This window comes from Brachyistius frenatus, unplaced genomic scaffold (genome assembly GCF_029030835.1).
Source record: "Brachyistius frenatus isolate BFR_SWC_R1_liver_20210118 unplaced genomic scaffold, ASM2903083v1 Contig_495, whole genome shotgun sequence".
NCBI lineage: Eukaryota > Metazoa > Chordata > Actinopteri > Embiotocidae > Brachyistius > Brachyistius frenatus.
In genome coordinates, this window is record NW_027211094.1 from 59,867 (window position 1) to 87,818 (window position 27,952).

The 27,952-nt window shown below is 46.0% G+C and overlaps 1 protein-coding gene across 2 annotated transcripts; it reads right to left on the reverse strand.

Annotated features, from left to right (window-relative positions):
* LOC138614406 (rootletin-like) lies at nucleotides 1-27,396 on the reverse strand. Of its 2 annotated transcripts, none has more exons than XM_069687853.1 (37): nucleotides 27,264-27,396; nucleotides 24,293-24,419; nucleotides 24,057-24,217; nucleotides 22,860-23,045; nucleotides 22,120-22,197; nucleotides 21,949-22,037; nucleotides 21,263-21,428; nucleotides 21,076-21,182; nucleotides 20,759-20,986; nucleotides 20,041-20,131; nucleotides 19,539-19,625; nucleotides 19,238-19,468; nucleotides 17,854-18,053; nucleotides 17,595-17,777; nucleotides 12,878-13,022; nucleotides 12,646-12,792; nucleotides 12,052-12,282; nucleotides 11,773-11,966; nucleotides 11,572-11,699; nucleotides 10,817-10,986; nucleotides 10,565-10,744; nucleotides 10,294-10,428; nucleotides 9,980-10,123; nucleotides 9,623-9,861; nucleotides 9,345-9,504; nucleotides 9,092-9,259; nucleotides 8,587-9,010; nucleotides 7,518-7,681; nucleotides 7,312-7,432; nucleotides 6,315-6,478; nucleotides 5,754-5,969; nucleotides 3,695-3,919; nucleotides 3,473-3,622; nucleotides 3,140-3,340; nucleotides 2,756-2,887; nucleotides 1,369-1,542; nucleotides 1-618 (listed from the first exon to the last, which is right to left on the reverse strand). In XM_069687853.1, exons 3-37 carry the CDS (start codon nucleotides 24,189-24,191, stop codon nucleotides 532-534), a joined length of 5,880 nt encoding a protein of 1,959 aa, XP_069543954.1. In that variant the 5' UTR covers nucleotides 24,192-24,217; nucleotides 24,293-24,419; nucleotides 27,264-27,396; the 3' UTR covers nucleotides 1-531. The 2 variants fall into 2 exon arrangements, with proteins under 2 accessions (XP_069543954.1, XP_069543953.1); XM_069687852.1 differs by lacking the exon at nucleotides 27,264-27,396 and adding an exon at nucleotides 24,672-24,901.
* Between the last annotated feature and the right edge of the window lie 556 nt (nucleotides 27,397-27,952).

The window sequence follows — 27,952 nt, forward strand, 5'->3', positions numbered from 1 at the left end:
TTGAGTCAGATGTGATTTATGGAGGTGATGAAATATATTTATGGTGCCGTTTATTCTCCATGTGTTGTTCATACATGTGCTGCTGGTGTTAGTCATGAATACAGTGAATTAAAGTACATACAGCTGGTAACATAAAGTGACAGTCTCTTCTAAAATCCCATCTATAAATCTATGATCAGTAAAACCTGTCTGAGGACTTCCAGCTGCTTCATTAGTGTTTGTTAATATGAGCTGAAGCATCGAGGCCCAGCTGGCACGTCTCCTTTCTGTGCTGCGTTCAGAGTCCTGCGGGGATTCTGGGTTTCTGGATGAAGACGAGCAGAAGTTTGGGAAGATGTTGGAGTTCAGATGTGAGCCAGTCATCAGAACAGCTGCTGGATCTCTTCATCATTTCACCTGACATCTGCGCTGCACTTCAAATGTTCTTCTGGATGTTTACAGTATCAGTAAAATAGAAGGGTTTGTTTCAGTGTCACAAAATAAAAGGACGTGTTTGAAAGGTGTCTTTGAGGGTGAGTGATGTTCCCTGGATCACTTCCCTGCAGACGGGAAGGAGGACGGAAGAGAAGGCTGCCGCCGCTTCATCTCCTGCTGCAGCTGCTCCTTCAGGGTAGAAACCTGCAGCAGGACAACAGAAACAAACCTCTTCAACTTCAGAGGATTCAAATCCGGCTGCAGTAGAACTTTGTTAAGATAAACTCGTGATCATATTTTATGAGTAAAACAAGTTTAAAAGGTTTCTTGGCGCCTGTGACAGTTTTAACGAACAAATATTATTACATTTCTTTTTCCATTACACACTTCAGGGAGACGCTGCAGGTCCACAGCGGAGGTGTTCATGTCTTCATGTCGATATTTAAATATGAAACATGACAGGACTTCATTTTCAAGAGACTGAATGTTACATTCTCTGTGTGTCTGTGGAGCTGCCAATCAGCTGCTCCCGACCAATCAGCTGCTCCTGACGAGGCTTTAAAATGCTCCTCCAGCAAACTACAGCAGCACTCTCCCCACACCGCATCCATTTTTCTTTGGGATTAATTTATATTAATAAATCAAATATTTATTTACAAATGTTACTTCTTCTTTAACGTTGCTGCTGTTGAGTCCAGCGTCGTAACATGGGGGCTCGTCCGGGATTCAAATTTAGGCCTTCAGTGAGTTATTGTTGGATGTTCTCAGATTTTTGTGGTTTTTTTGGTTTTGTTTCCTTAATGAGGTGTGGAGGTACGTAGCCTCTCTCTATTCTGTTTGCTGCAGGCGTTTTATTATTGATGACTTTAGAGGGAAACTCTGGTACGTCAGGCGACTGAGAGCTGAGACCAGATGAAGGTGAATGACCCTGTGATGACATCATGAAGCGGTCACCTGCTCCTCCAATCCTTTGACTCGGTGTCTGTGAGCGCGCTCTCTGGTGGTCAGCGTCCGCTCCACGTCCCTGAAGCTGCTCCTCAGACGCTCCGCCTCCCGCTGGGCTTCATCACGCTGCCTCCCCAGACCCTCACTCAGACCCTGAGACTGGTCAGTGTCAGACAGCTGAGTCTGAGCAGCACACACACACACACACACACACACACACACACACACACACACACACACACACACACACACACACACACAGACACACACACACACACACACACACACACACACACACACACACACACACACACACACACACACACACACACACACACACACACACACACACACACACACACACACACACACACACAGACACACACACACACACACACACACACACACACACACACACACACACACACACACACACACACACACACACACACACACACGCACACACACACACGACACACACGACACACAGACACACACACACAGACACACACACACACACACACACGACACACACACACACACACACGCACGCACACACACACACACACACACACACACACACACGCACGCACACACGCACACACACACACACACACACGTGCACACACACACGCACACACACACACACACGCACACACACACGCACACACGAGCACACACACACACACACACACACGCACCCACGCACACACACACACGCACGCACACACACGCGCACACACACACACACAGACACACACACGCGCACACACACACACACACACACGCACACACACACACACACACACACACACGCACGCACGCACGCACGCACGCACGCACGCACACACACACACACACACACACACACACACACACGCACAGAGTAAAAGGACATCAAGTCTTACAGAATATCAATCAACAGGAAATTCAGGATAAAATCTAAATGAGTTCAGTTTGTTTCTCTGAGATGTAAAATGAACTGAAATAAACAACTTTAATGAGTTTCAAAATTCCTCTCAAACCCACTGCAGCTTTATTTATTTACTTGTTTGTGGTACATTTCTACATAGTTAGGATGTTTATTTCGAATAATAACAAACTCCTTTTGGGTCTTGAAGTCATTTTAAGTTTCAGTGGAACAAACAGAGATGAATAATGACAGGAAGTATTTGCTCTTAAAGTTAAACTCAACCTCAGAGACTTTGTGAAGTAACATTAAAGTTCAACTTCTTTTCACATTCATCAGAGAAAATGTCCAGTTTTTAGAATGAAACCAGTTTTACAAGTAAAGAAAGCCTCGTTACTGAAGTCGGTTGCTCTGCTCCCTTCTGACAGCTCTCTGCCTCCAACATGGCCGCTGGGTGTCATGTGACTGATGATGATTGCAGCTCACCTGCAGCATCAGTATCTGCTGCTGCGCCTCCTGCAGCTCCTGCTCTGCCGTGTTCAGGGAGCGATCCAGCCGGCTCTTCTCTGCAGACAGACGCATGCTGCCTTCTTCAGACTTCAGCTTCTGGCGCTCAACCTGGCGACACATCCGTGTTCAGAAATATAAACGCGCTGCTGCTCGAGTGGTTTCTGACACATCAGGTGAATCAGACCATGCTAACAGGCTAACAGCACTGGACTAGGACGGAGAAAACAGTAAAGATTTGACCTGCTGGTAAAAAATAATGTTCATCACAAACATGAACGTTAAATTCACAACTGGCTCCTTTTACAGAACCAGTGATTGACATGTGATGTGTGACAGGTGATTGACAGGTGATGTGCTCACCTTGTCCAGAGTGTTCCTCAGAGCGTCCTTGTCCTTCTCCAGCCTCACAGCCTGTCTTTCTGCATCTTTCTTCTCCGTCTCCAGCATGGCGACGGCCCTCTGCAGCCCACGTAGTCTCTCCTCCACGGCGGCCCGCTCCGTCTGAGCCGACTGGGCGCTGCGCCGAGCCTCCATGAGAGCGGCGGCACGCTGACGCAGAGCCTGACAGAATAAGAGAGGTCACACATGAAGACATCAGTCTGCAGGCCTCCACAGAGTTTAACAACGTCCCACTTCCTGTCTGGACAGAAGTCAAAGCAGCTGCAGATCTGCTGAGGGTTAAATGTCTCTCACCTCCTGAGTGTTACTTAGCTCCGCCTCCAGTTCTTCCCGCCGCAACTCACTCTGGTCCAGCTCACTCTGGAGGCTCTGCACGCGCTCAGGGAAGGCGGCCACGGTTCTCTTTGCTTCAGCGGATGATGCTCTGGCTTCATCCATCCGTTCCTGAATCAAACAGAACTATCATCAGATCACAGTTCACTTTTCATCCTCGGCCGGTTCTCCTCAGAAACTCACCTGCAGGAGCCTCTTGTCCTGTTCGGCCACACTCAGCATCTTCTGCAGAGCAGCCAGACGACTCTGTGTGCTGCTGTGAGCCGCCGCCGCCTCCTGCAGGCTCTGGTTCAGAGACCAGCTCTTCTTCTTCAGGACACATTCTCCTTCCTGAGCTTTGAGCAGAGCCTGGCTGAGCCGGTCCACCTCGGCCTGCAGCAGAGACACCCGGGAGGCTCCGTCGGCCACCTGCAGGTTGGAGGGAAGCAGTTAGTGTGAAAACCATCAACGAGACCAGCATCACAGATGAAGACTGTCTGTCAGGGTGAAGTCTGTCTGTCTGTCAGGGTGAAGTCTGTCTGTCTGTCAGGGTGAAGTCTGTCTGTCTGTCAGGGTGAAGTCTGACTGTCTGTCAGGGTGAAGTCTGTCTGTCTGTCAGGGTGAAGTCTGTCTGTCTGTCAGGGTGAAGTCTGTCTGTCTGTCAGGGTGAAGTCTGTCTGTCTGTCAGGGTGAAGTCTGTCTGTCTGTCAGGGTGAAGTCTGACTGTCTGTCAGGGTGAAGTCTGTCTGTCTGTCAGGGTGAAGTCTGACTGTCTGTCAGGGTGAAGACTGTCTGTCAGGGTGAAGTCTGTCTGTCTGTCAGGGTGAAGTCTGACTGTCTGTCAGGGTGAAGTCTGTCTGTCTGTCAGGGTGAAGTCTGTCTGTCTGTCAGGGTGAAGACTGTCTGTCAGGGTGAAGTCTGTCTGTCTGTCAGGGTGAAGTCTGTCTGTCTGTCAGGGTGAAGTCTGACTGTCTGTCAGGGTAAAGTCTGACTGTCTGTCAGGGTGAAGTCTGTCTGTCTGTCAGGGTGAAGTCTGTCTGTCTGTCAGGGTGAAGTCTGTCTGTCTGTCAGGGTGAAGTCTGTCTGTCTGTCAGGGTGAAGTCTGTCTGTCTGTCAGGGTGAAGTCTGACTGTCTGTCAGGGTGAAGTCTGTCTGTCTGTCAGGGTGAAGTCTGACTGTCTGTCAGGGTGAAGACTGTCTGTCAGGGTGAAGTCTGTCTGTCTGTCAGGGTGAAGTCTGACTGTCTGTCAGGGTGAAGTCTGTCTGTCTGTCAGGGTGAAGTCTGTCTGTCTGTCAGGGTGAAGACTGTCTGTCAGGGTGAAGTCTGTCTGTCTGTCAGGGTGAAGACTGTCTGTCTGTCAGGGTGAAGTCTGACTGTCTGTCAGGGTGAAGTCTGTCTGTCTGTCAGGGTGAAGACTGTCTGTCAGGGTGAAGTCTGTCTGTCTGTCAGGGTGAAGACTGTCTGTCTGTCAGGGTGAAGTCTGTCTGTGTGTCAGGGTGAAGACTGTCTGTCAGGGTGAAGACTGTCTGTCAGGGTGAAGTCTGTCTGTCTGTCAGGGTGAAGACTGTCTGTCAGGGTGAAGTCTGTCTGTCTGTCAGGGTGAAGTCTGTCTGTCTGTCAGGGTGAAGACTGTCTGTCTGTCAGGGTGAAGTCTGTCTGTCTGTCAGGGTGAAGTCTGTCTGTCTGTCAGGGTGAAGACTGTCTGTCTGTCAGGGTGAAGTCTGTCTGTCTGTCAGGGTGAAGACTGTCTGTCTGTCAGGGTGAAGACTGTCTGTCTGTCAGGGTGAAGTCTGTCTGTCTGTCACTGTCTGGGTGAAGTCTGTCTGTCTGTCAGTGTGAAGACTGTCTGTCAGGGTGAAGTCTGTCTGTCTGTCAGGGTGAAGTCTGTCTGTCTGTCAGGGTGAAGACTGTCTGTCTGTCAGGGTGAAGTCTGTCTGTCTGTCAGGGTGAAGACTGTCTGTCTGTCAGGGTGAAGTCTGTCTGTCTGTCAGGGTGAAGACTGTCTGTCTGTCAGGGTGAAGACTGTCTGTCTGTCAGGGTGAAGTCTGTCTGTCTGTCAGGGTGAAGTCTGTCTGTCTGTCAGGGTGAAGACTGTCTGTCTGTCAGGGTGAAGACTGTCTGTCTGTCAGGGTGAAGACTGTCTGTCTGTCAGGATGAAGACTGTCTGTCTGTCAGGGTGAAGACTGTCTGTCTGTCAGGATGAAGACTGTCGTTCCATTCAGGCCACAATAATAAGAGTTATAATGCATCGTCCGGTCGTACCTGTTTGAGCAGAGACTCGTGGCGTTCCTGAGTCGCCTGGCTCTCCGCCTCGCGGTCTCCCAGGCCCAGTTTGAGTCTCTGCAGCTCCCCCTCCAGGCTGCGCCTCCCCAGCTCCACCCTGGTGGCCCGAGCTTCAGCTGCTTCCAGCGCCTCCCGCAGGCGCCTCCTCTCTGCCTCCAGACGGATCTCAGTGGCGCGCTGCTTATTCAGCTGATCCTGCAGAGGTGGAGGGAGGACGGACGGAAAGTTAATTACATTATAGTACATTTATAAAGGACTGATAATGATCATGTGATCATGCTGCTGTCTCTGCTCCTCCTGTGGTCCAGGAGGTGAAACATGTTAACGGTGCTGCAGACACCAAGAGAGCAGCATCTGTTGTTGTTGTTACACTCACAGTCTGGTCTCTGCTGCTGAGGACTGCCATATGGTGGCGGAGGCAGATCAGTGGTCACTGCTGAGAGTGTGTGTGTGTGTGTGTGTGTGTGTGTGTGTGTGTGTGTGTGTGTGTGTGTGTGTGTGTGTGTGTGTGTGTGTGTGTGTGTGTGTGTGTGTGTGTACCTGTGTGTGTTTCTTGTCCACCTCAGCAGCCTGCAGCACTCTCTCCAACTCCTTCAGCCGGTCGCTGAGAGCTCTCCTCTCCCTGTCCCCCCTCCTCACCACCTCCTCCTGCTGCTGCAGCACAATCTGACTGCTCGTCAGACGCTCGTCCAGTTCTCTCCTTCCTACAATCACACACATCAACACGTATGACTGAGACACACACACACATCAACACGTATGACTCCTGTCAGCTTCCCTCCCCCTGGTTACACTGTATGTATAGATACTAAAGAAATAGATATAAATAGTTATAGATACTATAGATATAGATATGTATGTATAGATACTATAGATATAGATATGTATGTGTATATATTATAGATATAGATATGTATGTATAGATACTATAGATATAGATATGTATGTGTATATATTATAGATATGTATGTATAGATACTGTAGATATAGATATGTATGTGTATATATTATAGATATAGATATGTATGTGTAGATATTATAGATATGTATGCATAGATACTGTAGATATAGATATGTATGTATAGATATTATAGATATAGATATGTATGCATAGATACTGTAGATATAGATATGTATGTATAGATATTATAGATATAGATATGTATGCATAGATACTGTAGATATAGATATGTATGTATAGATATTATAGATATAGATATGTATGTATAGATACTATAGATATAGATATGTATGTGTAGATATTATAGATATAGATATGTATGTATAGATACTATAGATATAGATATGTATGTATAGATATTATAGATATAGATATGTATGTATAGATACTATAGATATAGATATGTATGTGTAGATATTATAGATATAGATATGTATGTATAGATACTATAGATATAGATATGTATGTGTAGATATTATAGATATAGATATGTATGCATAGATACTGTAGATATAGATATGTATGTATAGATATTATAGATATAGATATGTATGTATAGATACTGTATGTATCGACCTTCCTGGTACTCCTGTAAGGTGTTCTGCAGCTGAGTGAGTCGACTCTGAGCCGAGTCTCGTTCCCCCTGCAGCTCCTCAGTCTCCCTCTGCAGGGCGTCCAGCTGGCAGCGGACATCGTCCTGTAAAATCAGCAGTAAATAAAGACTGGATCAGAACCAGAAGCTGATGGTGGATGTTTATCTGTGTGCTGTGCAGCTCCGTCACCCTCTCTCTCTGAGCGTCCCGCAGCTCCTGCAGGAAGTCTCTGAGGCCGCTGCGCAGCGTGTCGGGATCCAGCTCCGGCTGAGGGAGCGGCAGCGGGGTGTCGCCTCTCTCCGGAGACGCAGCCCCGGAGCCTAACGTGTTGTCGGGGGTGCTTCCGCGAAACTCTGTTCAAATGTTGAAATCGAACAACATTTACAGATACAACTGTAGGAGGCGCCGAAGAAAAGTTATTCAGTATAATTGTGGTTTATGCCTGTGGTGCAGTTTTACTGTGTTTTATGTTAACTTTGATGTAGTTTTACTGTGGTGTAGTTTTATTGTGTTGTATGTTTACTGTGGTGTAGTTTTACTGTGTTTTATGTTAACTTTGATGTAGTTTTACTGTGGTGTAGTTTTATTGTGTTGTATGTTTACTGTGGTGTAGTTTTACTGTGTTTTATGTTAACTTTGATGTAGTTTTACTGTGGTGTAGTTTTATTGTGTTGTATGTTTACTGTGGTGCAGTTTTACTGTGTTTTATGTTAACTTTGATGTAGTTTTACTGTGGTGTAGTTTTATTGTGTTGTATGTTTACTGTGGTGTAGTTTTACTGTGGTGCAGTTTTACTGTGGTGTAGTTTTATTGTGTTGTATGTTTACTGTGGTGTAGTTTTACTGTGGTGCAGTTTTACTGTGGTGTTAATGTACTGACTGCAGACACTGCATGACCACACGTTTCTTTTTCTACTATTTAATTGTTTGTTTTTCTGTCGAGGTAGAAACGGCTGCTTCCTTCCTGTCTGAACTTTGACCTCTAGTGACGATTCATAAACAACTGGATGCACAAATACGGGAACCTCTGAACAAATGTGTGCATCTGGATTGTTCACAATGTTGTATTCAGTCGATGCCTATAATACATATCACTGTATGTAATGAGGATCCATAAAGGAGATCTGATTTATTGTATGTAGCGGAAACACCTGTAGATCATGTTTTCAACACCGGGAGGAGTAACTGTTCCCAAGTCAACAAATAAACAACAACAATCAGCCATCATCAGACAGAGAAACTGAAAGTCTGACTCTGACCTTTAGGGGGCGACAGCGAGGAGCGCAGTGGTGAGATGCTGTGGTGGCGGGACATGGAGCCGGGGGAGGCGGAGCTCCCTCCTGGGCTCCTCCCCCTGGCCCCTCTCCCGCCTGCTCCGATGCCCAGCGTCCGGGTCAGCGCCGACTGGAGGCCGCTCAGCCGGATCTCCAGCTCCCTCCGGCCCACCTCAGCCCGGCACAGCTCGGCCTCGGTGGCGGCCAGCCGGCCCTGCGCCTCGCTGAGCTGCAGGCTGCACTGGGCGGCGGCGTCCTGCGCCGTCTGAGCGCGCAGCGACAGGTTCTTGGCTTCGTCCTGCAGCTTCTTCTCGCAGCCTCGCGCCTCCTGCAGCTGAGCACTCAGCTCTCTCTCACAGCTGTGCCAGCCAGACTCTGTCTCCAGCAGACGCCTCAGAGTCACGGAGACCTGCAACACAACAAACAGCTGTGAGACACCGAAGACAAGGGGACGACGCTGTCCGTCTCCTCCTCTCTGCTCCTCCCTCACCTCCTTCTTCAGGGAGTCTCTGCTGGTTTCAGCTTCACTCAGCTTCTGTTTGAGGGTGAAGACCTCTCGGCTCCTCTCCTCCTCTCGCTGCTCCTCCAGTGTCAGGCGAGTCTGCAGCTCCGCCACCTCCCTCCCTCTCTGCTCCTTCTCTCCATCCAGGACCTTCAGCTGAAAGGAACACAGCAGCATCACTCCTTGTATCACTCTCCTTGAAAGGTCCGGAGGAGTGAAGAGGAGGTGAAGCCAGTCTCACCTGTCTGCGCAGCTCCTGCAGCTCTCGGCGAGCTTCCAGCCGCGACCTTTCAACTTCTCTCAGGCAGCTGCGCAACTCCGACACCTCCTTCTGAGAGGAGGAGAAGTTCTCCTGCAGCACAGCCAGCCGCTGCTCCTTCTCCTCACACTGTCGCCTCACACTGACACACACACACACACACACACACACACACACACACACACACACACACACACAGAGTGAGCTTTAAAACATCTGTCTGACCCTGTGAGGTCACTTCCTGTCAGACTGGTGGTCACCTGATTCTCTCTGTCTCAGTGCTTCTCAGAGTTTCTCTCAGCTGAACGTTTGATTGGCTCAGAGTGTCTCTCTCCTTGGTGACATCACAGAAGCTACGACGCAGCTCCGCCCCCTCTCGTCTGTGGTTGTCTGCAGAGTCCTGAGTCTGGCTGAGACTGCGTTCGGCCTCCAGAGTGTCCCGCCTCAGCTGGTCTCGACTGTCCTCGGCAGCACAGAGAGCCGCTCTGCACTGCTCCAGCTGGAGGGCAAAGGTCACGAGGATCACTGATCACAGCGAGCAGAACATCTCAGAGCTTCATGCATGTCCTTAATAAAGTCAACATCAGCGTGCGTTAGTCCATTAAATCATCATCTACCTCTCTGAGAGCAACTTCAGCTCGTGACCGGAGATCAGAGCAGATCTCCTTCAGACTCAGCAGCTCCCTCTCATGAGCCGCTGCCTCCTCCTCCAGCTGAGAGCGGAGCTCCTGCAGCTCGCTGCTCAGAGCTCCGACTTGGATCTGAAAACACCAAACAGGAAGTGTTCAACCTGCTGTTTGGAGGTGTTGTCTCCCCCTTCTGCCAGGGAGAGGAATTACATAAACAGCCAGACACCAGATTTAAAACAGAGATTTATCTGGAGGTTTTATCCACAGAAAAGGAGGTGGAGGTTTCCAGGTGTTCTCCTCACCTGCTCCTGCTCTCTGTAATGAGCTGCGTCTCTGCTCATCCGCTCGGCCTCCAGGGCTGCAGCCGCCACCTCCGCCTGCAGACCGGACACCCTGTCGGACAGAACGGCCTTCTCCGCCTCCTTCAGAGAGAGGGCCTGCAGACAGGAGAGCTGTGGTTAACAGGAGGAGAAAGAGGAGGAGAGGGGAGGGGGGAGGGGTGGCGGGGCTGACAGACGGATGTCAGGACAGACAGGATGAACTGAAGCTCCTGTTCCAGTCTGCTGGTCTGACCTGCTGCTTGTCGCTCTCCGCCTGCAGGAGACTCTGATCTCTGCCATGCTGCAGACTCCTCACTTCCTCCTGCAGCTCCTCTCGGTCTCTCTTGGCTCTGTGTAGCTGCTCCTCCGTCTCCTGCACCACCTTCCTCACAGCGGCTTCCTGCTCCATCAGCAGGCTGTGTCTCATAACTTCCTGTGAACCAGCAGCACAAACACTCATCAGAGACGTTCTGCATGAGGGAGAACTTGTATGAGGAGCCCTCACCTTCTCTGAGAGCAGCCTCTCTAGCTCCTCCTGGTGGTCAGAGGTGGCCTTACGTAGCGCCTGCTGGGCCTCCAGCTGTGCAGCACTCAGAGTCTGAGTCAGAGTCTGTTTGTCCTTCTCAGCCTGAGCAAACGCCGTCTGTCCGTCTGAACGAACTCGCCTCAGTTCGGCTGAACAAGAGATGACAAATCACCGAAGTCAGCGGCAGCTTCTCACTCATATCACGAATCAACTCAGATACCACACGTCTCTACATCTTTTATCATAAATGTTCGCCTCTCCATGTTCTCCTCTCCATGTTCTCCTCTCCTCTCCATGCTCTCCTCTCCATGATCTCCTCTCCATGTTCTCCTCTCCTCTCCATGCTCTCCTCTCCATGATCTCCTCTCCATGTTCTCCCCTCCATGTTCTCCTCTACATGTTCTCCTCTCCATGTTCTCCTCTACTCTACATGTTCTCCTCTCCATGTTCTCCTCTCCTCTCCATGCTCGCCTCTCCATGTTCTCCTCTCCATGTTCTCCTCTCCTCTCCATGCTCTCCTCTCCATGATCTCCTCTCCATGTTCTCCCCTCCATGTTCTCCTCTACATGTTCTCCTCTCCATGTTCTCCTCTACTCTACATGTTCTCCTCTCCATGTTCCTCTACTCTCCATGTTCTCATCTCCATGTTCTCCTCTACATGTTCTCCTCTCCATGTTCTCCTCTACTCTACATGTTCTCCTCTCCATGTTCTCCTCTACTCTCCATGTTCTCACCTGCAGCCATCTCACAGCGGACCCGGAGGTTGTGGTTCTCCGTGTCCAGCTGCTCCCTGCGCGCCTCCACCTGAAGGAGGTGCTGCTGCACCTCGAACAGACTGGTCTCCAGAGACTCGCGCTCCGACCTGCAGGTCAGACCGTCGGTTACACTCAGACTCCTGAAAACCTCCCAGAGAGGAACTATTTGAAATGGCGCACCTGAAAGCAGCGAGTTCCTCTGACAGCACGGTGTTCTCTCTCTCTGAGGCCGTCAGCTGGACCACCAGAGCTGCTTTGTCTCGGGTCAGTTCTGCACGACCGCGGCCCACCTCCTCTAAGGCCACCTCCTTCCTCTGATCTTCTCCTCGGGCGAGACTCAACTCTGAACCCAGAGAGGTCACCTCGCCACACAGCTGTGGACGAAGACCGACAACAATATAAATCTACACCTCTCTGTGCCCTCAGGTTGGATGATGATGTAATACAACCGTGATGTACCTGTGTGACTCTCTCCTGCAGCTTCAGTCTGTCAGCCCTGAGGCTCTGAAGCTCCGCCTCCATCCCCACCCGGCTGAGCTCGGTGTCCTGCAGCGACTGGTGCAGCGCGATGCGAGCCGACTCCAGCTCCAGCCTGTCCTGCTCCAGCCGGACCAGCTCGTCCCTGATGGTCAGCTTCTCCTGCTCCGCGTCGCGTCCCTGAGCCTGCAGGACGGCCTTCTCCTCCTCCAGCTTCAAAATAAAGGTCAGAGGGACACTTTCACATTAAAGGCCCTGAAAACCGGTCCGACATGAACACGAGATACTGAATACATAGATAGTAAAATGTTATTTTACATTACAAATGTATGTCCTGCCCACTCGTAACTGTTTAAGCTGGACTGGAAGTGAAGCCACATATTTCTGTTAATCAATCAGAGCTCGGTGACAATTGAGGATTTAAAAAAAAAAAAAAATTCAGAGACAGAGACATCTGGGACGGAGACATCGGGGATGGAGACATAAGGGAAGGAGCGGGGTACAGACAGAGGATGCTGTGGTGGTACGCTGCTTCAGGCTTCCTGTTGTCTGCCCGAGGTCGTGACCTCTGCTCACCTGCAGGATGGAGGTGTTCAGGGCAGCCTTGTCCTGAGCCAGGCTCTCGTTCATGCTGCCCATCTTGTCCAGAGTGTCTCTGAGCGCTGCGTCCTCCGACTGCAGCCGGCTGAGCAGCAGCGAGAGCTCCGTGTTGCTGCTCTCAGCCTGGAGAGACGAGCGCAGTCTCTCAGACAAAACACAACAGGAACATTACGTCCGCTTCACTGAGACCACAACAGGTTCTTCTTACCCGAGTCAGCGCCTCCGTCAGTTGGGCCCGCTCCCCCTGCAGCAGCTGCCTCTCCACCTCCCCCTGCTGGTGGGTCTCCCTCACTGCAGACAGCTCGGCGCGCTGAGCAGAGGCTCGACTCTCGCTCTGGTCCCACTGCTTCTGTCTGCAGAGGGCAACACATGTTCTACTTTACAGCCTCTGTGTGTTTATGAGTGTGTAGTTATTAGTGTGTAGTTATTAGTGTGTGTTTATGAGTGTGTAGTTATTAGTGTGTGTTTATGAGTGTGTAGTTATTAGTGTGTGTTTATTAGTGTGTAGTTATTAGTGTGTTTATTAGTGTGTAGTTATTAGTGTGTGTTTAGTAGTGTGTAATTATTAGTGTGTGTTTATGAGTGTGTAGTTATTAGTGTGTGTTTATTAGAGTGTAGTTATTAGTGTGTTTATTAGTGTGTAGTTATTAGTGTGTGTTTATTAGTGTGTTTATTAGTGTGTAGTTATTAGTGTGTTTATTAGTGTGTAGTTATTAGTGTGTGTTTAGTAGTGTGTAATTATTAGTGTGTGTGAGTGTGTAGTTATTAGTGTGTGTTTATTAGTGTGTGTATTAGTGTGTTTATTAGTGTGTAGTTATTAGTGTGTTTATTGTGTGTAGTTATTAGTGTGTGTTTAGTAGTGTGTAATTATTAGTGTGTGTTTATGAGTGTGTAGTTATTAGTGTGTGTTTATTAGTGTGTAGTTATTAGTGTGTGTTTAGTAGTGTGTAATTATTAGTGTGTGTTTATGAGTGTGTAGTTATTAGTGTGTGTTTATTAGTGTGTAGTTATTAGTGTGTTTATTAGTGTGTAGTTATTAGTGTGTTTATTAGTGTGTAGTTATTAGTGTGTGTTTAGTAGTGTGTAATTATTAGTGTGTGTTTATGAGTGTGTAGTTATTAGTGTGTGTTTATTAGTGTGTAGTTATTAGTGTGTGTTTAGTAGTGTGTAATTATTAGTGTGTGTTTATGAGTGTGTAGTTATTAGTGTGTAGTTAATAGTGTGTGTTTATTAGTGTGTGTTTATTAGTGTGTAGTTATTAGTGTGTGTTTATGAGTGTGTAGTTATTAGTGTGTGTTTAGTAGTGTGTAGTTATTAGTGTGTGTTTATGAGTGTGTGTTTATGAGTGTGTAGTTATTAGTGTGTAGTTATTAGTGTGTAATTATTAGTGTGTGTTTAGTAGTGTGTAGTTATTAGTGTGTGTGTGTGTTTAGTGTGTGTTTATGAGTGTGTAGTTATTAGTGTGTGTTTATGAGTGTGTAGTTATTAGTGTGTGTTTATTAGTGTGTAGTTATTAGTGTGTAATTATTAGTGTGTGTTTATGAGTGTGTAGTTATTAGTGTGTGTTTATGAGTGTGTAGTTATTAGTGTGTGTTTAGTAGTGTGTAATTATTAGTGTGTGTTTATGAGTGTGTAGTTATTAGTGTGTGTTTATGAGTGTGTAGTTATTAGTGTGTGTTTAGTAGTGTGTAGTTATTAGTGTGTGTTTAGTAGTGTGTAGTTATTAGTGTGTGTTTATGAGTGTGTGTTTATGAGTGTGTAGTTATTAGTGTGTAGTTATTAGTGTGTGTTTATGAGTGTGTAGTTATTAGTGTGTGTTTATGAGTGTGTAGTTATTAGTGTGTGTTTATTAGTGTGTAGTTATTAGTGTGTTTATTAGTGTGTAGTTATTAGTGTGTGTTTAGTAGTGTGTAATTATTAGTGTGTGTTTATGAGTGTGTAGTTATTAGTGTGTGTTTATTAGAGTGTAGTTATTAGTGTGTTTATTAGTGTGTAGTTATTAGTGTGTGTTTATTAGTGTGTTTATTAGTGTGTAGTTATTAGTGTGTTTATTAGTGTGTAGTTATTAGTGTGTGTTTAGTAGTGTGTAATTATTAGTGTGTGTTTATGAGTGTGTAGTTATTAGTGTGTGTTTATTAGTGTGTAGTTATTAGTGTGTTTATTAGTGTGTAGTTATTAGTGTGTTTATTAGTGTGTAGTTATTAGTGTGTGTTTAGTAGTGTGTAATTATTAGTGTGTGTTTATGAGTGTGTAGTTATTAGTGTGTGTGTGTGTTTATTAGTGTGTAGTTATTAGTGTGTGTTTAGTAGTGTGTAATTATTAGTGTGTGTTTATGAGTGTGTAGTTATTAGTGTGTGTTTATTAGTGTGTAGTTATTAGTGTGTTTATTAGTGTGTAGTTATTAGTGTGTTTATTAGTGTGTAGTTATTAGTGTGTGTTTAGTAGTGTGTAATTATTAGTGTGTGTTTATGAGTGTGTAGTTATTAGTGTGTGTTTATTAGTGTGTAGTTATTAGTGTGTGTTTAGTAGTGTGTAATTATTAGTGTGTGTTTATGAGTGTGTAGTTATTAGTGTGTAGTTAATAGTGTGTGTTTATTAGTGTGTAGTTATTAGTGTGTGTTTATGAGTGTGTAGTTATTAGTGTGTGTTTAGTAGTGTGTAGTTATTAGTGTGTGTTTATGAGTGTGTGTTTATGAGTGTGTAGTTATTAGTGTGTAGTTATTAGTGTGTAATTATTAGTGTGTGTTTATGAGTGTGTAGTTATTAGTGTGTGTTTAGTAGTGTGTAATTATTAGTGTGTGTTTATGAGTGTGTAGTTATTAGTGTGTGTTTATTAGTGTGTAGTTATTAGTGTGTAATTATTAGTGTGTGTTTATGAGTGTGTAGTTATTAGTGTGTGTTTATGAGTGTGTAGTTATTAGTGTGTGTTTAGTAGTGTGTAATTATTAGTGTGTGTTTATGAGTGTGTAGTTATTAGTGTGTGTTTATGAGTGTGTAGTTATTAGTGTGTGTTTAGTAGTGTGTAGTTATTAGTGTGTGTTTAGTAGTGTGTAGTTATTAGTGTGTGTTTATGAGTGTGTGTTTATGAGTGTGTAGTTATTAGTGTGTAGTTATTAGTGTGTGTTTATGAGTGTGTAGTTATTAGTGTGTGTTTATGAGTGTGTAGTTATTAGTGTGTGTTTATTAGTGTGTAGTTATTAGTGTGTTTATTAGTGTGTAGTTATTAGTGTGTGTTTAGTAGTGTGTAATTATTAGTGTGTGTTTATGAGTGTGTAGTTATTAGTGTGTGTTTATTAGAGTGTAGTTATTAGTGTGTTTATTAGTGTGTAGTTATTAGTGTGTGTTTATTAGTGTGTTTATTAGTGTGTAGTTATTAGTGTGTTTATTAGTGTGTAGTTATTAGTGTGTGTTTAGTAGTGTGTAATTATTAGTGTGTGTTTATGAGTGTGTAGTTATTAGTGTGTGTTTATTAGTGTGTAGTTATTAGTGTGTTTATTAGTGTGTAGTTATTAGTGTGTTTATTAGTGTGTAGTTATTAGTGTGTGTTTAGTAGTGTGTAATTATTAGTGTGTGTTTATGAGTGTGTAGTTATTAGTGTGTGTTTATTAGTGTGTAGTTATTAGTGTGTGTTTAGTAGTGTGTAATTATTAGTGTGTGTTTATGAGTGTGTAGTTATTAGTGTGTGTTTATTAGTGTGTAGTTATTAGTGTGTTTATTAGTGTGTAGTTATTAGTGTGTTTATTAGTGTGTAGTTATTAGTGTGTGTTTAGTAGTGTGTAATTATTAGTGTGTGTTTATGAGTGTGTAGTTATTAGTGTGTGTTTATTAGTGTGTAGTTATTAGTGTGTGTTTAGTAGTGTGTAATTATTAGTGTGTGTTTATGAGTGTGTAGTTATTAGTGTGTAGTTAATAGTGTGTGTTTATTAGTGTGTAGTTATTAGTGTGTGTTTATGAGTGTGTAGTTATTAGTGTGTGTTTAGTAGTGTGTAGTTATTAGTGTGTGTTTATGAGTGTGTAGTTATTAGTGTGTGTTTATTAGTGTGTAGTTATTAGTGTGTAATTATTAGTGTGTGTTTATGAGTGTGTAGTTATTAGTGTGTGTTTATGAGTGTGTAGTTATTAGTGTGTGTTTAGTAGTGTGTAATTATTAGTGTGTGTTTATGAGTGTGTAGTTATTAGTGTGTGTTTATGAGTGTGTAGTTATTAGTGTGTGTTTAGTAGTGTGTAGTTATTAGTGTGTGTTTATGAGTGTGTGTTTATGAGTGTGTAGTTATTAGTGTGTAGTTATTAGTGTGTGTTTATGAGTGTGTAGTTATTAGTGTGTGTTTATGAGTGTGTAGTTATTAGTGTGTGTTTATGAGTGTGTAGTTATTAGTGTGTGTTTATGAGTGTGTAGTTATTAGTGTGTGTTTATTAGTGTGTAGTTATTAGTGTGTGTTTAGTAGTGTGTAGTTATTAGTGTGTGTTTATGAGTGTGTAGTTATTAGTGTGTGTTTATGAGTGTGTAGTTATTAGTGTGTGTTTATGAGTGTGTAGTTATTAGTGTGTGTTTATGAGTGTGCAGGAGGGAAGTGAACACACCTGCTGTGCAGCATGCAGTGATTCTCAGCTCAGTGATGTGTATTATTTAAAACTGTCCCCACAGAATGAACATGTTGTCGTAGATTTAACATCTATGGAGGTAGTTTCATTATTAAGTGTTTCATTATGAACTTCTCTTCATGTAAATAATAACAGACGCTACTTTTCTTCAACGGTTTTGAGGACTGAATGTCGACGTGTGTAAAAGTGAAGACAGTATATGAGTTTGTGTTAATAACAGGTGAGACGTGTGTCTGAGGGTTGTACAGACAGGAAGCAGATCTTTTGAATGGATTAGTGTCCACATCTCCTTCACTTAATCACCATGAATTAAACCTGCTTACATCCTAAGAGTCTCCGCCTTGGCCCGGTCCCTCTCCTGAAGGGCCGCCTCCTTCTCCTCCCTCTCGTGATCTCGCTCTCGCTGCACGGACGTCACGGTGAGCTGCAGCTTCTCACAGTCCATCTGCAGGATGTGTCCACCGCTCTGCTCGGCCTGGACCGTCTTCTCCAGGTTCAGTTTCTCACTGCATGAAGGAGAACATGTTGGAGTTGAACAGCCTGCAGGATGCTGGTGATGACGGATGGGGAGAGGAGGTGCACCTGGCCAGCGAGTCTCTCTCCTGCCTCATACGCTCCTTCTCTCTCTGTTTGGCCTCCTTCTCCCTCTGAGCGCTGTCCCTCTCTCGCTGTAGCGCTTGGCTTCGCTGCTCCGCGTCTCTTCTGGACAAATCAGACTCTGAAAGCTGCTTTCGTAGCTGTTGTACCGAAGACTGAGCAGAGAGCAGGCGACCTCGAACGTCCTGCAAACACGAGACAGAAGGTTCAAAAAAGCTTTCAATCTCCTGGTTAAACATGCCGACATCTACTGTTTGGAAAGAAGGAATAATATTTATAAATCTAATTAAAAAAAAAAGTGGGTTTGTGCTGAATACGGAAATGATTGCTGAGATGTTGTACAGTGAACCCTCGTTTTTCGCGGGGGTTACGTTCCAAATAGAGACCGTGATAGGCGAAATCCGTGAAGTAGTAACCTTTTTTTTTTTTTTACAGTTATTATACAATGAAATACTCCATAATACATTGAAACCAAAGAACAAAACCTTTTTACAAGCCCAAGCATTTGTTTAACAAATAAAAGTACTGTATAAATGTTTTTTTTTTTTTTTACAAATAACTACTGTACTGTAAAATAATAATTTTAATCATCAATACGAACTGAAGGCTTCAAATTGCTGAGATCGGCACCGCCCCACTGCGACCCGAGTCATTGGATTAGAACGGGAGAAAATGAAAAATGATTATGAAAACAAATACAAAGTACAGTAGGACAAATAGTGACTCGTGTATTTCACTGCTCTTCTGACTGAGCCGCTGCATCCTGACTCCGCTCTGCAGCGGTTCTTTCTTCTAAAGCCGGCGGTGCAGGTGTGGTTTTTCGAGAGAAGAACAAGTGCAAGTGCCTTTGTCGGTGCAGAACGTTTTGTCGACATTATGGGTTTTAGAGAAACTTGAAATTGCAAGAGAATTTGCAAACTTAAATTTGGCAAGCTGTTTTACGTACGTGTACATATTAAACCGCAACGTTATTGACAAACAGGTAGAGAAGAAGCGGAGAGACTGTTTAGCCAATCAGAATGCAGAACACAATGCACGATGCAAATCCGTGAAGCAGCGAGACCGTGAAAGGTGAACCGCGTTATAGCGAGGGTTCACTGTATTCTGGTCATCGCAGTTTAAATCCTGGAATGAAGCAAACTTTCATGAAGTTTGATTTATTCTAAACACTTGTGAAAATGTTTCAAATATCCTCATTCAACAAATTTCTCTTCAGAACGACCTGAAAGTTCAATCAGTTATGTTCTGGTCACGTGTGAACCACGTCACGTGTGAACCACGTCACGTGCGAACCACGTCACGTGCGAACCACGTCACGTGCGAACCACGTCACGTGCGACCTCATGCAGTGTGTAAAGTTTGGTGTCACCTGCAGCTGGAGCGTCTTGTTGGTGACAGCAGAGCGGAGAGCAGACAGCGCTGCGTCCGGCAGAGAAAGCAGGGGGGGGGCTCGGGAGAAGGGGGTGGAGGGGGAGGGGGAGGAGGGTCTCCGAGGGGAGGAGGAGCGGTGATGGGAGGAGTCTCGAATCAGCGCCAGCAGCGGAGCCCCGGAGTCGTCCTGATCTGCTTCTGAGGACGAGTCTCCGTCGGACAGAACCGTCTGTAACAGGAAGTGAAGATGAAGCACGTCTGTCCTGACGGGACGTCCTGACGTGAGACGGTGTGCTGACCTGAGCGATGTCCCGCAGGGTGTCCAGCAGCGTCTCCGTCTGCGCTCTCATCAGCTGCATGTCCGTCTCAACGCTGCTGCTCCGCTCCTGATGGAACACAGACTCATCAGTCACCTTCAGGAGGAGGAGTCATCATACTCATCTTCATCATACTCATCTTCATCACACTCATCTTTATCATACTCATCTTCATCATACTCACCTTCATCACACTCATCTTTATCATACTCATCTTCATCATACTCATCTTCATCACACTCATCTTCATCACACTCATCTTTATCATACTCATCTTCATCATACTCACCTTCATCACACTCATCTTTATCATACTCATCTTCATCATACTCACCTTCATCACACTCATCTTCATCACACTCAGCTTTATCATACTCAGCTTCATCATACTCATCTTCATCACAGTCATCTTCATCACACTCATCTTCATCACACTCATCATCATACTGAGCTTCATCACTCTCATCTTCATCACTCCTCTGACCTGCAGCGTTCTGGTGAGCGTCAGGACGTCTCTGTCTCTGTCCTCCATCTGGACCTTCAGCCTCTCGCCCTCTCGCACAGAATCTGACAAGCTGTCAGTTCGGAGACATTAAAAGAAAAGGAGGTCCTTCAGTTTTCATCTGTGGCATCACTGTTGTTTGACACGTTTAAATACTGCAGTACCCATGAGCCTTTGTGACCGTTGCTATGGAGACGAAGCCAGTTAGAGATGTCCATCAGCGCTGAAGGGATTTTAAAATGCAGCACCAAAGTTTCTAAACTCATCAAAAACTGATGGAAGTGAATTTATTTCAGCTGCACATGTCTTTCAAAACAAAATGATTTTCCACTCAAACATCTGATTTCATGTTTCATTTCAATCAGTCTCTTCAGGAAATGAACGCAAAGATTTGCAACAGATTGCAATTTCAAAAGAAAAAAAGAAAACATCAACAGAAGCTGTGCTGAAAGTGTGACGGCTGACTTTATGAACAGATTTAATTGATCATTTCCGTGTATTGTTGTCAGCCGTTCTCTGACTCAGCGTTGTTCTTTGGTCCTGAAGAATTAACTGGGAGACTTTCACGCCATGTAAGTCGTGTAAGAGTTTAATCACCGTTAATGTCAGAACTAAATGGGACGTTCACTTAAAGAACCGGCGGTTCCTGAATTAGCTCCTCCTACTCGTACAGCAGCAGGAGAGCTGAGCCGACACTCACCTGACGTTCAGATCACTTCTCTCTGCATCTGTTCGGGTCTGCAGGTTCATCATGTCGGCCACTCGCTCTCTCAGCTGCTGCTCCAGCTGGACCCGCAGAACCTTCTCCCGCTCCAGAGCCAGCGCCGCCCCCCCCTCCCGGTTCTGCAGCGCCGCCGACAGACCGGCACAGGACGCCTGGGTGGAGTGGGACATCCGGGCCAGCTCGTTCCTCACATCGGACAGGTCCCTGAGAGAAGAGGGGGGGTGGAGGGAGAGGTGAGGAGGAAGTGAGCCCGCTGTTAGAAGATGTCCACGTCATCTGGGTGCAGCGTTCACCTCTCAGTGGCGCTCTTCATCTCACAGACGTGGCGCCTGAAGCCGACCACCTGTCTCCACAGAGTCAGCAGGCGGCCGTGCTCGCTGCTGAAGTAGCTGTGGAAGGACTGAACACACAACATCTTATATTCCACACTTTCTTTCTGTCAGAGAAGAGCTCTGCTGACGGGAAGCATCCCTCTCCCACCTCCTCCTCTCTCCTCCAGTCAGACTCCTTCTGTTCCAGCTCTTCTCGGGCTTTCGTCCAATCAGCGGTGAGCCTGCGGATGTCCCGGCTGAGAGCCTCGTTGGCCGAACCGGCCTGTTCCAGCTGCTCCCTGAGCATCGCGTTCACCGCAGACAGGCTGCTGCTCCTGAACAAGAAAACAGAGCAGAACACTTCTTAAAGGAGCCCGAATCAGGCCTGGAGGGAGGCGGCACATTTTCAGAAATGGCTCCTTGTTCAGCAAAGTATGTTGAAAGAATTATTATAAAAAACCTTTTATGAAGTCTTTGTGGCTCGAGAGAGCTTCGTGAAATCTGATAAGTCAGGTAGAGCTGAAGACTTCCAGTCAGAAAATAATACTTCACATCAGCTGCTAAAGCTTCAGACCTCTGAGTTGCATTGTGGGTAATGTAGGCACCATGTGTCTGCTGCATTAATGAGCCTGATGCTGTTCTGGGTGTGAGACACTAGAACCAGATCAACCCTGTGATTTGATTTGATTTTTTTTTAGATTTGATACACTTTATTAATCCCCGAGGGGAAATGTCTTCACTACAGCAGGGGGGCTCTCAGGGGGGGCTCTCAGGGGGGAGCTGCTGCAGCAGGCTGCCACTAGCGCGGCGCCAGGTAACCTGACCTGAGGTGCATGTTTTTGGATGCTGCGTCACCTCTGCTGCTCCTCCTCCAGACGGAGCAGAACCTCCTCCAGGCTGCCGGCTTCGTCCTGATGGCGACCGTTTGATCTCTCACTGTGATCCTAAAATAAAAGGTTGCGCATTAAAGAGATATCTGAGAAGAAGGTGGAGTTAAGATGCTGAGAATGAATCACCTCCACCTACGCTGTGTTTCTCCGACTCAGAGGACTTCTCCTGCATCATCTGCTCCAGATCACCGCACCTCTTCTTGTACTGCAGCACCTGGAGGAGCGGAAGACTGTCACACCTGTCGGTCTCCACCTGTCTGACTCCACCTGTCAGCCTCCACCTGTCTGACTCCACCTGTCACACCTGTCTGTCTCCACCTGTCTGACTCCACCTGTCATACCACCTGTCTGACTCCACCTGTCTGACTCCACCTATCTGTCTCCACCTGTCTGTCTCCACCTGTCACACATCTGACTCCACCTATCTGTCTCCACCTGTCTGACTCCACCTGTCACACCTGTCTGTCTCCACCTGTCTGACTCCACCTGTCAGCCTCCACCTGTCTGACTCCACCTGTCTGACTCCACCTGTCACACCTGTCTGTCTCCACCTGTCTGACTCCACCTGTCATACCACCTGTCTGACTCCACCTGTCACACCTGTCTGTCTCCACCTGTCTGACTCCACCTGTCAGCCTCCACCTGTCTGACTCCACCTGTCTGACTCCACCTGTCACACCTGTCTGTCTCCACCTGTCTGACTCCACCTGTCATACCACCTGTCTGACTCCACCTGTCTGACTCCACCTATCTGTCTCCACCTGTCTGACTCCACCTGTCACACCTGTCTGTCTCCACCTGTCTGTCTCCACCTGTCTGACTCCACCTGTCATACCACCTGTCTGACTCCACCTGTCTGAGGTCTGACGGTCGTACCTTGGCCTGCAGCCTCTGCACCAGCTGCGCCTGCCTCTGCTGCCCCTCCTGGTAGGCGGTGAGCTTGCGCTTGTAGGCGGCCTGTTCCTCCTCCATCCGCCTGCGTAGATCCACGTTGTGCTGAGTCAGGCTGCCGGACTCTGCTGAGTCGTGGTCTCCCGTCTCCAACCGTAGCGTCTGCTCCAGCTGAGGTTGAATGAAAGGAGAGAGGAAGGTGGTGACGCATTTATGACACAGATGATCAGGTGAACACCTGAACACATCCACTGGACATCCCAGCATGTCTGACCCACAAACTGTCCTCTGACCTTGGAAACAGCCGCTGGTCAACCTGCCTCTCTGTAATAACCTTCTGATGGAGAGCTCAGCTCCAACACTGCAGCGCAGCTGAATTTAAAAACAGGCTCAGAGGGCAGTATGAAGACCGACAGGATCCTGGATGATGACATTTAAACCATGCAGCTCTTGTTGCTGCTCTCAGCTCTCCGTCTGGAATAAGTTGCAGCTAAACTTGAACTGGTGATGAAGATCTGATTCCTCCAGCATCTTCTTTCTGTCGCTGACTGCAGCTCCAGCTGGATCTCCGTGTGGAGACCAATCATCGACTTTGTTTTATTAAAGGACTTCATCAGAATAAAGAATGAAGATGTGAAGTCGCGCTGTGTAAAGATGGTTGAATGTGAGAAGCTGGAAGACGTTTCGTGTCACTTTATTGGATTTAATACAACTTCTGAAGTTTATAGTATTTAATAGTTTTAGAATCAAACTAATTTCTTTAATTGTAAATGTGAGTTTGGGTTTTGGACGCGGCCTGCAGGATCCCTCAGTAATGTTCCACCCATACGACCACCCACCCCCACCCCCACCCCCACCCACTGTTTACAGTCGCCTGGGGCGACAGACACCATGGCAACATTCCACTTCAGCTCATTCCAGGCCCCATCACCTGGGAGACGAGCAAATCTCAGACAAAGAGAAACCAAGAAAACAGCGGACTGGGACAAAGGACGAGAAGTCCCTTCAGAGACGAACGTCTGTGGAGTCAGAACATACTGAGATGGATCAGAACCACATCCTGACTGGGACTTTATTCCAGCCACATCTCTCTGTCCTCTCTGTCCTCTCCATCTCCTCTCCGTCCTCCCTGTCCCCTCTGTCCTCTCCGTCCTCTCCGTCCTCTCTGTCCTGGTGTCTTACCCTCTCACTGATGGCTCCATACTTGATGGCGAGCTCGTCTCGGTCCGCTCTGCTGTGGGCCAGCAGGTCCTCGAGCCGGGCCAGCTCCCCCTGCAGCACTCGGTTCTCCTCCTGCAGGGACATGACCGAGGACATGGCTCCTGCTGCTCCTGCTGCTCCTCCTGGGACATAGAAAACCATCAGGGACCGAACGTTAACCGCGAAGACACCAGGAAGAGCAGACGGAGGAAACTCACGGCTGTCGCTCAGGTTCTTGGTGACGATCTCTCTCACTCGGGCCGGCAGACATGTGGGGGGGGCGTCAGGTGAGGGGCCCCGGACCTTCAGCCTCTTCTCCTCAGACAGGACGCTCTCCTCCAGCCGCTGGTGCACGAAACAAGCACACACGCTTCAGTTAGGAACATTTACAGATTCAAAGTCTCAATGTTCACACAATCACAACAACACAGAACACACTGCAGGACAAAGAGTCCTGAGGACACACAGTCCACCGCTATGTCCCGGAGACACTGTCCTCACACACACAGATTCATGCATGATGAAATGAGCAGGTTTAGCTGTCAGCACATGAGACCAACAGGTGAGGAGGAGGAGGAGGAGGCCGCTGAGCCTCACCTGGATCACAGACTCCAGCTTGTTGGAGTCGCTGTCGGAGTTTTCCGCAGCGCTCATCGTGATTATTGTAAATCCTCCGGTAACCGGGAGGAACCGGGAGGAACGCAGCGTCCTCAGATCTCCAAACAACAGTAGAATATTTTGTGCTCCGAGTTGGAGCAGAAAGAATCCGTCCGGTCGCCTCCTCCGCGCAGCACACACAGATTGAGGACGGCAGGATTAGCAGGTTTTAAGGAGCACACACCTCCTCCTCCTCAAACCCCCCCCCCCCCCCACTATTATCCCATCACACTCTCACTGCTGCGTTCAGGAGCATCCAGTCCTCCCCGTTAATCAGCAGCACAACACAGAAAAGATGGAGATAAACTTTCAAACCGTCTTCGTAATGAAGAAAAAACGGGCCTCCATAAAAGAAATAAGATTATTTATGCTGCAAATTATAAACCAAGACAGATAAATCACAGAGATGTAGTACTGCTGATTTACTTCTTTACTAATGTGTAAAAAAATACTCCAACTTAAAGTCCTTCATTTCAAACCCCACTTCACCTTCTCCACCCGCCTGACTCCACCCGCCTCTTTACTGGGACGATTTCACACTATGACCAGATTTAATAATATTTCTCAAAGGTTTCAGCAGTACAAATATGATTAAAATGTGAGCAGCACTATTCTGATTAATTTCTGATTCATTCAATTAGTCAGAGCTACAGGTAAGAAGCTTTGGCTGAATATATTCTGTCTCATTGTTATTTATTATAACATTTTCTGATTTAGCAGAAATAAAAATGATCAATCTGTACTTGTGACGGAGAAAAGAAGATTTACTGTTCATGAAAAGTGTCTCTAATCAGTAGAACGTCAGATGTTACTGACTGAATATCAGGATTTCTTGAAGGTAAAACTTTCAAAATGTAGCTCAGGACATACAGAGCTATTATCAGCATTGAACGTATCACGTGAAATTAATGCAGAAAACAATTTAACTTGTCAACATTATCAAAAATGGAACAATATTATGTAAGAATCATTTTACTGTTGCAGTAGTTCAGGTTGTATAATTTTAATGCTCTGACCTATCTGTTTTTAATTATACAGACACTTCCGCTGAACAATAATAGTTACTGTTATACAATTTAACATTTCAGTGATGTTCAACAGGCGTGTTTTTACTAAACACTTTATAAAATGTAGTCAGTGGTTCCAAACAGCGGTCCGGGCCCCGTCAAAGGGTCACAAGATGAATATGAGGGTGGTGAGATGAAAAACAAAAGTGATGCCATAAAAATGAACATTAATTGTTTGGATCTTTCAATTATTTTCATGAATATTTGGAAAAATCATTTTATCTGATCTGGGTCGTCCCCACAACTGAAATAGCTTTACATTTAAAAAACACACAGTTTCAAAATCTTGGAAAAAGATGACTTCTCTGTAAATTCTTCTTCTTTTGTGGGTTAAATTGTTTAATGCAGTAAAATATTAGAAAGTTCAGAACTACAGTGGGTTTGTTTTTTCTTAAACATAGACATGACAGAGATGTGTGCTGCACCGACGGTGTTTGAGCTGTCATAGTAACAGACAAAAGGACCATTGTGTCAATACATCCCCCCCCACACACACACATACATTTGTACTCCTATACTTGTGAGGACTCTCTCTGACATGCATCACCCAGCTTTATAACTCAAACACTAAATATATCTAATATCACTAAAATCACTAAAATAAATAGTTTAGAATTATATGTCAGGAATAAGCCACAAAATATTAATGTTATTGTTGCGACCACACCATCATAACATTTAACGTCTCTGAGCATCTTCGTCCATAATAACAAAATATTTTCATGCTGTCTGCTGGTCACATAAATCTGATAACTGACCTGACATGATATAATATAATATAATATAATATAATATAATATAACATAATGTAATATAATATAATATAACAACATAATATAATATAACATAACATAACAACATAATATAATATAATAAACATCAGACATGAATCAGAGGTTCAGTTTGAATATCTGTGGCGCCCCCTGGTGGTCTGTTCTGCTGCACTGATTTTAGGTGAGAGCGTTGATATCTAACTTCATACATATATATTATATTTGTTCATCTTTCGTGTGAACAGTCGGACATGTTGTGTGCAGCCGGTGTGTTAACTCTCCTCTGATGCAGTTAGACATCAGCTGCTTCCTCTCAGACATCAGCTGTTACCCGGATGAACGGAAATCATCACCAACATGCTCTTTATCCTAAAGCTCAGAAATACATTCGCACACACGCGCAAGTTTTCAAAAGTCTCAGGACTTGGAGGCGGGAAGAGAAGGAGGAGAAGGAGGAGGAGGAGAAGGAGGAGGAGGAGGAAGAAAAGGGGGGGGGGTGGAAGATGTTTAAGCCGTGCAGATTCAACCAAACTGAAATAATGACGAATGAAGATTTTAGTTCATATTAACACAGACTGAGATTTATAAACTGCAGTGAAACAACAGCCTGCTTCTATGAAACCTAAAACTTGCTCCACGCGCGGCAGCTTCCTCCCCGAAACCCTCCTCTTCCTCCTCGGATAAAGGCTCACCTCGGTGCTCGGTCTGCCGGCGGGCTTCCTCCGTGCCTCGGTCCCTCGGAGCGGAGATCAACCCGGGGTGCAGCGGGCAGAGACGGATCATCAGCGGCAGGAAGGCGCCGCCTCGATCCGAAACCTCCTCCAGCTTTTTCCGGGGAGGGACTTCCAGTTCACCCCGAGGCCGGAGCTCCGTCTGTGGACAAGAAGTGAGCTGTCAGAGCATCTCTGGCACCGTCTACTGTCAAACACAGCAATAAACTAACTGAAGAATACAAATATACATAAACAGACCTGAAGGCACAAAAAAATAAATCTTTATATCTTTAGAATTCGATCAAAATGTTATTTTTAGTTTGAGTGAAGAAAGAAGTTCAAGTATCAGTTCAAACTGAGGAAGATGTGTGTGTCTGTTTGTGTGTGTCTGTGTGTGTGTGTTTATTTGTGTGTTTGTGTCTGTTTGTTTGCGTGTTTGTTTATTTGCGCGTTTGTTGTGTGTGTTTGTTTGTGTTTGTTTGCATGTTTGTTTGTGTGTGTTTGTTTGCATGTGTGTGTGTTTGCTTGCGTGTGTGTGTGCGTGCGTGTGTGTGCGCGTGTGTGTGTGTGCGTGTGTGTGTGTGCGTGTGTGTGTGCGTGTGTGTGTGTGTGTGTGTGCGTGTGTGTGTGTGTGTGTGTGTGTGTGTGTGTGCGTGTGTGTGTGTGCG